The sequence below is a fragment of the Lissotriton vulgaris genome, chromosome 10 (genome assembly GCF_964263255.1).
Source record: "Lissotriton vulgaris chromosome 10, aLisVul1.2, whole genome shotgun sequence".
Lineage (NCBI taxonomy): Eukaryota > Metazoa > Chordata > Amphibia > Caudata > Salamandridae > Lissotriton > Lissotriton vulgaris.
The window spans coordinates 804,016,923-804,027,657 of NC_141698.1; the positions used below are offsets into that span (position 1 = coordinate 804,016,923).

General features: G+C 41.8%; 1 protein-coding gene across 1 annotated transcript in view; it reads right to left on the minus strand.

The window, feature by feature from the left end:
- The window catches only part of LOC147688814 (transmembrane channel-like protein 2), a 523,112-nt gene extending 516,412 nt beyond the window's left edge, over positions 1 to 6,700 (minus strand). Inside the window, exons 1-2 of the mRNA XM_086939828.1 lie at positions 6,606 to 6,700; positions 5,670 to 5,825 (exon numbers count right to left, since the gene is read on the minus strand). Of these exons, the coding sequence (XP_086795954.1) occupies positions 5,670 to 5,825; positions 6,606 to 6,700 (251 nt within the window). The remainder of the gene's footprint in view (positions 1 to 5,669; positions 5,826 to 6,605) is intronic.
- Positions 6,701 to 10,735: the final 4,035 nt, after the last annotated feature.

Consider the following 10,735-nt stretch of genomic DNA (forward strand, 5'->3'; position numbering starts at 1 on the left):
ACGGAAGATATGTCAAAATGGACACAGCAAGTAAGAACATCAACTTATTCCTCAAGCAACACAAATCATTCTATTGTGAACAAAGAGACTTGTCATCAGTGAACATCATAGCCGTTCCTATACCTGGTGGTATAGCATGGGACAAAACGGATTATGACATTTTTGTCCCGTCGGAGCTGTTGAAGATTCCACATTTATTGAAGATTTCCTTAAGTGACTTTGTTTCATGCTATGTTATGTTATGTTACAATGTTTTTGTATCGCGCAAATCACCACTGGTCTCTAAGCGCTTTCAAGAAAAAGTACATAACCTGCTGCAACCCAGAAAGCGCCCTCCACCATCAAACCACATTAGGGTATTGATGTTATCCTTTTAAACAAATAGGTCTTTAAGTTCTTACTGAAAGACAATAGTTGCGAGTCTTCCTGCAGGAATGCTGGTAGCTCATTCCAAAGTTGCAAAAGGAGTACGGACAGAGCCCTGCCACCTGTAGATTTAAGCTTAAATCTAGGTTCAATCAATTTGCAGGCTTTACTAGGGCTCTCCCCGGAGTGTACTTCCTCAAGCGCTCTTTGATATACTTGGGAGCCTTACCGAAAATGGCATTGTGGGCCACACAAAGACATTTAAACTGCACTCTAAATTTGACGGGCAGCCAGTGCAGCTTCAAAAGAAGGGGGTCGCATGAGATCTCCTCGGCAGAGAGTAGATCAACCTGGCTGTGCCATTCTGCACAACCTGCAGTCTCCTCAGGAGTTTCTGCGGGAGGCCTAAATACAAAGCATTGCAATAGTCCAACCGAGAGATAATGGAGGTGGACACTATGGATTGCAAAGTAGGGGTAGACAGAATGGGTACCAGATTCCGGAGTTGCCTAAGCACACCAACGCAGGAGCCTACCACTGCCGAGACTTGGGGGGCCATAGAAAGGCCTGCATCAATTTTCAGACCTAAACTTTTGACCACTCTTCCTGGAGTTGGTGTTTTCCCTAATTCTGAGGGCCAGAACAAATCCCACCAGGGTTTTCTAGATTGGTAATAACCAACACCATCATCAAGTACCTTTTCTTTTGATGGGGACTTTGAGATAGTAATATGATGTTGGACTTAGAAATGTCTGCAGTATTCACAAATCATGAATATTTAGAAGGTTCATCAGACTATGAACAAATGTATTGTCATAATCATTATGGTCATTTATTTTTATTTATTTTATATGCTTGTAAAGCGCCAGAATAGACCCCCGAAGGGGTATCTCCGTGCTGAGCTGCAAAGGGAGTGTAATGTAACGGTGTATCCAGTGGTGATGTTTAAGCAAGAGAGGCAATTAGTTACTGGGAAACAGATATGTTTTTAAGGTTTTCCGAAAAATCAGGTGACTGGTAAGAGATCTTAATTCTGGGGGCAAAGAGTTCCAGAGTACTGGTCCAACATGGGCCAGCGCACGGCCACCTTGCCTGGTCTTCTTTACTCTAGGTACCTTCATCTTCTAGGTCATCATTTCTTGCACAAATCTGCAAGTCCTAGAAATGTATTAATGTATAACCAATAGGAACATTGTCCTACGCCACCAAAGGGTAGCTCAAATAGTTTGCAAGAAAATTTCCGTACTTTTCAGGGTTCAATGTATCCAATCAAGAATCATTTTACTTTAGAAATGTAAACAAAACTGACATGAAAAGTATGTTGACAAATACCAACCAAATTTATTCTGCAGCTTTTTATGCTCAAATGTCTAAACTAGGTTTCGACTTTTGTAAAGACAACATTAAGACGAAAACAGTCTTGGGCACAAAAGATTGGCAGGTACAGGGGATAGAAGCTATGTTTAGACCCTGTATCATCCCTGAGCAAATTATGTTAATGAATGACACTGTCCAACAGACATATTGTCTTGGATCAGCCACGATAAAAGACCTGAACAATTCGTCTATACCTACACCTACACCTGATAGCAGTAACACTTCAGAGGGCGAGGTCGACGTACATACTGTTATTCTGCATCACAACAGAACAGATCCAGTTTGGAACAAATGGTTAATCTGGTCCACAGACACAAACAATGTCAAGATAGATTCCTGAACAAAACACAGGGTTTCACATTCACTAGGCCAGACCCAAGATATGTTCAAAGACAGCATCCAGGAATAGTAACAACATACAGTGTAGGGAACCAGTGCCTTGAATGGTTACATAGATCTACATTTAAGGATGTAAAACAACTCTTATCTTTACTTAAAGATGGCGCTGATCTTAGGGAATTCTTGCTAGGACCAAAAACACTGTATCATAAACGTTTTATATATGCCGGTATCTATGCTGCTTATAATGAAGCATGGAAGATTACACAAGCAGAGACTGCAGAAAGAATACGAGAAATTTATCATATTAAATTTAGAGAAAACTCTCTCTGTGGTTGACATTGGGTTAACAACTCTGCTGTCCAGGATATATTAATTGGACAGCATAGTGTCTTCTGCCATAGACATCATGGAACAGGACTTGGTCATGTTGCAACATGGTCAGTCGCAAGTTGCTATTAGACTGGACGTTGCAAAACCTTCATTCAGGCTATGTGCCTAGGCATTTAATCAATACTACATCACTGTTTTCAGAATTGAATCTCACTGATAAACATATCAAATTTGCACAAAGGGGAGCAGACTATACGGTGATGAGCATTGAAAAATGGAAAGATTGCCATTTACAGTTGCTGAAAAGCCAGCTACTGAATAGATTATACATGGAACAATCACCCTGCCTGTTACAATTTTCCATATTCAGTATTGCCTAAAACATATACCAGCAGGCACATATGAAAGGTTGGGTAAAGAATACATCGAGACATCCTGGGAATTACCGTACACACATAGATGTCGGAGTGGGGGGCGTGACATGTTTCTTAGCGGAAAAAAATGTGAAAACGCACTAAGCGGTTCTCTCCTTGGTCAGGGTATAAACTTACACAGGGCCTGTGATGGTTCCTCTAATAACTTATCCTGCCACCTGCAAGGTTAACCAGCTGCAGTGATTGATCCAATATTTGGACAACTTTCAAATGAAAGTTACCTCATGTTGAACAATCACAGCTGCTTTGGCATTTTGCCAGGAGTACCATATCTAGTAACTCTGTCAGCCAGGGTCACTTGCTGTATGCATGCATGGAGACAACTCTACTGGCGATTTAGGGCCCGATGTAGGTAGCCCTTTACCGATCGGAATCGGCCGAAAATACCGATTTTTGGCCGTTTCCGATCGGTAAAGGGCTATCGAGATGTAGGGGCACATTTTCGGTAATTTTACCGAATCGCTATCATTACCGAATCGGTAAATTTACCGAATCGGTAATATTTACCGATTCGGTAATGATAACGATTCGGTAAAATTACCGAAAATGCAATGTAGGTAGCCAATGTTCCATCAGCACATGGCTTACAGAATCGATATTTTACCATGGAATACAAATCCATGGTAAAATACCGATTCCTGTGTACATGCACACCTGTGCATGTACACATGTGCCATGTGACAGACAGACGTGCCCTTAGGGCATGTATGTGTGTCACATTGCACACATGCCCGTTTTGGGGGTGCTAGAGGGTGTCAAAGTGACACCCCCTGCACCCTTGCCAAATTCGGTATTTACCGATTCGGTAAATACCGATTCGGTATTTGACTTTAATCCTATGGGCTTCAAAGGCCCATAGGATTCAATAGCAAATACCGATTCGGTATTTACCGAATCGGTAAATACCGAATTTGTAAGGAATCGGTAACTATTCCAGATGTTGGGACCTACATCCCATTTACCGATTTTGAAATACCGAATCGGTAAAATTCGGTATTTCAAATTCGGTAAATGGGATTTACCTACATCGGGCCCAAAATGTTGTGAGTGCATCGTCCACATTTTGGGACTACCTCGTCTACAAGAATTAAATACCACATGGTTTCTGTCATTCAGACCAATTTGGCAAGATTGCATCTTACCTATTCTACGCTGCCTGCTATGAGGAGAGGAATGCGTGTTAGACACATGTCTCACATGCCCATCAGTCATGCCAATGCTGATACTTTGCTTGAACCAGTAACGGCCCATGCACTGTGTTGTCCTTAGCGGCTACCAATTCTGATGATGGCATTCATTGAGATCTCACAGACGTAAAATGCTGACTGTGAGGTACGAGAGGAAAGAGGTGTGCAGGTACCATCCATCACGAACATTGCTGATGCAACCAATGCTGACGGCGATGCTTCACATCTATGTGCGGTTAATCTTCTAAACGAGGTAATCCAGCTTTCACCTACAATGGTAGACACATTTTTTACAGAGTTAGAAGATTTGGGGCTAGATGTAGGTAATTTTATTTTACCACTTCTTAAATACTGAATTTTACTGATTTGGTATTTAAGAAGTGGTAAAATAGAGGGGGGGATGTAGGTATTACAGAATCGGTAAATACCGAATCGTTAAGATTCGGTATTTACCGATTCTGTAAATACCAATTTGGTAATGCCCATTGATTCCTATGGGCATTGAAGCCCGTAGGAATCAATGGGCATTACCGAATCGGTATTTACCGATTCGGTAAATACCGATTCCAGCAAGGGTGCAGGGTTGTGTCACTTTGACACCCTCTAGCACCCCAAATACAGGCACGTGTGCCATGTGGCACACAGACATGCCCTAAGGGCATGTCTGTCTGTCACATGGCATAGGTGTGCATGCACACATGTGCATGCACACCTGGATTCGGTATTTTACCACCCAATTGGATTGGGTGGTAATATACCGAATCTGAAAGGCCTTTGGGACTCAGAAGAGTCCCACCTACATCTAGAAGTTACCGAATCTGTAAAAATACCGATTTGGTATTTTACCGATTCAGTAAATTTACTGATTCGGTAAATTTACTGATTCGGCCCCCTAAATCCCAAAAACCCATTTACCGGTCGGTAACGGCCGAAATCGGCTGTTTCCGGGCGGTAAATGGCCACCTACATCGGGCCCCTAGTCTATGACCCTCACAATGCTCTGCTGGCTCTAACAGGAGCTATTCTTACCTAAAAACTAAATTGTAAAACAGTAGAGCAGTGATGACATTTTTTAAAATACAAGTCAGTGAGGATGTTTCATTTATGCCTCAGAAAGGAAGGTATGTACAAGTTAAAGGTACAAATATTGCAGGCACCAGGTAGATCACATATATTTTCCCCAACAAATTGTTAACGACCATGATTGTAGCATTCTAGTAATTCTCAGTGCACCAGGCTGTTTAGATGTCTTTTTACTAATGCAGTATTTATTAATTGCAGCTTGTTTGTGGAGACCTTCTTGTCCTTTGTTCTGATATCTTGATAACTGAATTTAATTAAACGGAGATGTATGGGTGAAGGCTGCAGTATCAGTTTCTTGTTTCCTTTGCAGCTCTGCTCTCCATTTCCAGGGACAACAATCAGATGGTGTTGCCTTCTTGCAGAGAACGGATACATTGGGTCATGATTGTCTTGGCTGGAGCCCAAGAAACTCAATCAAGTGGAAATACAAGCACAATGAGGAAAAAAAGTATTCTAGAAATGGAAGCGCTAAGAATGAAGCACTTTGGATTAATTAGTAATGGGGCTGTAGGCTTTGCAATGTTGTGGCGGAATCACCGCATCATGTTACCGTAAGAGTGACAGCTTCTTCTTCATACGCCAAGGTTTGTTCCTTATAGTCGCTATTAGTTTCTTCTTTTCTTCCACATGTTCCTTCAGTTTTTCCATTTCCTCCTCAGTCATAGAAATCTCATCCTCGTCAGAGCCCGCATCAGACTCTGTGTGACTTTTGAAAAAACGACAACAAGAATTAGTGCAAATAAATGTACAAGGAAATGTTGCAGAAACAAAACGAAAATGAACCGAAATGTAATGCAATAAGAGAAAACTCCTAGCGGTAATCTGTTTCAACAGTGAGCACATTGCATTTGGCTGATAAATTCCGTGTCTGTTTATGCAAGTGAAAGAATGAAAAAAAAAAAAATGTTGAAGTTAAATTAATGTTTCTCATTGTCTGGCGGAAGATAAAGTCATCAGGGGCTCTTTTCTTAATTATCCATTCTCATATGTACTTTCAATTACATTTGAGCTCTTCCTCATATCTCATTGCTATTTAATATCTGAAATCAATGTGCATGTTTTATATGATGAAATAGGGACCCGATGTTTCAGAAATTCTGTTTTTTTTTTAACTGGACATAAGAGATGGCTAGTTATTAGGTTAAAATATAAAGTAAATCGACTATGACTACCTAATGATTACAGAAATAATTATAAAGCTCGCCTTGATTGTGTCTTTTGGTTCAAATATTTAGTTATATGACAATCTATAGACAACGCAAAAACAATGCCTATTGAATTCAGAATCATTTATTGTGCCAGTTTATATGAATAATCAATGGTTTCTGGAAGAGAGAATATAATACAGCCTTTTGCAAACTATGCCAAGCAAGTCAAAATAAGCACTGGTAAAAGCAATGGGACTGGCTTTTTGTTTGAGGACGTGTTTAGTGGCAGATGGTCGATGTTGCCCCAGCTGATGAATTTTGTGTTGTAAGTGATGTACTTAAAATTCAAAAAGCAAAATATTCCATAGTAGAGGTATTTGATAAAAGGTCCATATTTTAGTTGCATTTTTAGGAAGCTTATGTCCGAGCACATTTTTACATTGTGAATAAAATAACAGCTATATACCAAACAGCATCTTTAACTCAGAGTTAAACAAACGAACGTGCAATAGCAATTATTACTAGCACTGTGTATTTTTGACAGGCTAAAGCCCATACAACAAAATGGATAAATTAGCAATAAAAGGCTGTCATGTGAAAAATAAAATGCATCAAAGAGGAAAACACAATTGCACTTATGGTGCATCTGAAGTCTAACACAACAAGTATTTCGTGTCCTATCAGCAAACCCTACAGTAGAACAATAATGGAACAACATAACCATCCTTGAAATGCCACTGGCTTAAGGCACTGTCCATCTTAGCAATGGCAAAGTATGAAAAACATATGAAAGCTGCAAGAAATTGAAGTATAAGTTGAGGGCGGTGAGAACCCACTCACATAATAACACTTTCCTTCGCAAGGTGAGTCACAAAAGTCACAAAAAAACCTGTGCTTGACACCCTTGTAGCTACGGGATAGAGCAGCCAGACTAACTTGGAGACAATATGTAAAGTATTTATGCCCTACTCACACAGCAATAAAATAAAAACACCTCACAAGAAAAATCCCAAATCAAGTTAATAAAATAGAGTAGAATGTAAGAAATACAATGACACCAAAACTAAAGAAAATCCAACTCATAGGACTAGAGTTATGGGAATTTTACGTTTGTATTTAAATATTGCTTCAAAAATCACTAAGCACCAGCTGTTGGCAACAGGTTAAGGTTTATGGTCAACCCCAATAGAGTGCGGGTCGGATACACAGAGTTTGCTATTACACGTCTTTATCAAACTGCGTGTAACATTGAACTCGACATTCTAAACCTGCATTAAATTCACTATGCTCTATCACTTAAGTCACAGTTCTACGGAGTCCAGCAGGGACCAAAAGTGTGCTAACTTGCATTATACTGCATCCCCCCTGCCCTCCAATTAAATAAAAAATAAATATTTTTTTACAAATTTATATACAATCATAGCTCTTTGATGATTCTTTGTGGCACTCTGTTCACAAGTCCTGATCGTGTCTTCGAAAACTGGGGACAGGCAGGAGAAATGTTCTTGATCTGCATTTGTGATGTGGGAACAACAGTAGTTAGGGTGTTTTTAATTGCTCCTTCAGACCCAGTCTCATCATTGACATCAGTGCCTGACGAGTGATGAGCCACTGTCGTAAATGTGATGAATCTCGTGTAATCAACTTCTCTGGATGCTGGGCAGTTACCATGTTTCCTTCGGTGGTCACAAATGAAATGGTTCAGCATCGAAGGGAGAGTCAGGTTTTCGTCTTCTAGACTGACTAAAAATCACTCGATCTCCTCTAGTAAAAGTAATTGTATTTTGCATGGCGAAGATCGTCAGCATAGGCCTACATTTTCCTTTTACGATTCAAGTCTTTTATACGGGTGTCTTCCTCAGTACTTGATCTTCTGTTGGTCCAGTGAGGTAACTTGGTTGTCATGGCTCTCCAGAACATCAAGTTTGCATGGCTTTCACCTGTGGTCGAGTGAGGGGTTAAATGGTAATCTTGAAGAGTAGAGATCAAGACAGTTTTAGGGTCAAGCTTTTCCAATTCAGCTTTCATTAGAGTGCCCATGAAACGTTTGGCAAGGCCAATGGCCTGTGATCAAAGAGATGTGCTCTTCTGATGCATCACATTAAGATGACTGAGAAAGTCTCTGAGTTCCTGACTGTTGAAGGGTGGGCTGTTCTAAAATTTTAGGACCACAGCAAAAACCCATGTCACAAAGATGCCATCTAATCTCTCTATGACTCTTTCTTGTGTGATAGATGAGAGATATTGTATCAATGGTAAATGGGAGTATTCATCAGCAATCACCATCAGGTGATGTCCATTGTCAAGAGGACGAAGAATTCATCAGCAATTCTTGACCATATATGCTTTGGCAACTCTGACATGTTTAAGGTGTGTTGAGTGGTTTTCAATGAAAGGCAGTTGCATAGATGACAGGCCTTCAATTCTCTTTCAACTCTCTCATCGAGATGAGGAAACCCGACTCGGTCTCTGAGAGTTCGGTTTGTGGCAATAATTCCACAAGGTCCTTCATGGGCCACTTCAATTATTTATTGTCTCTGACTCTCTGGAATATACATTATGAACCTCTTAGAATAATACCTTCTTGAGTAAGGAAGAGTTCATCTTTGACATTTTAAAACTGATATTCACTGTCATTGGTAAGAGGTCAAGGGTGCTAGTTCCAAGGCCGAAGTGTAATAATGTCTCATGGTTTTAAAACGTCACTATCTTGACTCGTGGTGGTGACAATTTGGTCCAACCAAATGGCAGCTGGTGTGATTGATTTCACAAGGGAATGTATGTAGGCATCAGCCTTTGTTAGAAATCCCAGAATCTCTGGTTGGGGGAGGTAGGTACTGTAGGCCAAACAAGGACCTGCAAGCCCCAAAGTTAGAGAAAAGACAGCTAGCCTCTAGAGAGAGTCCCCGCTCCACACCCTTGGTAGCTTTGCAGCCAGGCTTATCTTTAAGGCCAATGAGTAAAGTATTTGCAATTACGCTCACAGCAATCCTATGATGACACCACAAATAGACTCCACACGTGTTTCATAGAAAAACAGGTATATGTTTATAAAAAGATATACAATGCGACCACACAATACTAAACCAACATATGCATCAGGGTAATACTGCCCCTGGCATATTCGTACTGTCACTGTAATGCAATGCGCAAAGCAACAACGTGGTAAACTGCTATGCCCCCGTAATGCAATGCGTACGGTCTCCTTTCAGGTACTCTGTTAGGAAAAAGCAATGCAACGTGTGAGACAGTTATCAGCAGTTCGTTATGAGAAACTAATGCAATGTGGAACACATGTATCCAGCAGTTCGGTATGCAACAATAATGCAATGTGTAATACGACAATCTGGCAGATTGTGATGCAGGACTAAGACAAGGCGTAACACATCTATCAGGCAATTCATTATGCAAACCTAGTGCAATGCGTAACACACCTATCAGGCAGTTCATTAGGCAAACTAATGCAATGGGCAATACAACAAAACAGGCAGTCTGTTGTACAGGAATAAAGCAATACGTTATACAATCATCAGATACTTTGGTATGCAGAAGTAATGTAAGTTACTCCAGCACCATTTACGGTGCCTCCGGCGGTCTCTCCGCCACTAGCGCTGGCTTGCGGTTAGTCTCCGGCCACAGTTGCATCCCCCACACGGGTAAGATAGAACACATTGAATGCAGTTTTGTACTCAGGCCCCAGTGCTGCCACTCACTTAGCACACAGGCCTCAATCAAAGCCGAAGCAGAGGCTCGCGCTGCAGGACAGAGAGAGAGGCCGAGAGCGTCTCCCTCCGAGCAAGCACCCCACCCCAGGAGTCAAAACATGTTACCTGGGGTCGCAAACCTACTCTCCTCATCCAGCGACTTGGGCCTCCGAAGCAATTTCTCGGAATTTTCGGCCAATGGGAAGATCCCAGGCTGGACACTACACCCTCACTCAGAGTCAATGAGACTCACAGTAACTCCGGGTGCACGATAACCAGACAACTCCTCACGAGGGCCTCAGGCTGTGCATGGCACCCGCACTCAGCGTCTCAGAGACACTCTTGATCTTCTGGTGCTCACGATCACAGGGCACCACTTGCGCAGGTCTTAACCGGTAGAAGGTACACACACAGTGTCACTGAAACACACTATATATTCCGGTGCTCCCGATCACAGGACACCTCTTGCGCAGGTCTCAGGCAGTAGAAAGTACACGCACAAAGCGTCGCTGAGACACAATTTATCTTCCGGTGCCACAGATCACAGAGGACCTCCAGCGAGGGTCTCAGGCTGCAAACAGCACATGCACATAGCGTCGCTGAGACACACTTGCTCTTCTGATGTACACAATCATGCGCCAATCCACACAAAAGTCTCAGGCTGCCCTCCAAGCACACGCACACTGCGTCGCTGAGACTTACTAGGCTCCCTGGTACACACGTTCACAGGACGATCCTCACGAAGGACTCAGGATATACAGAGC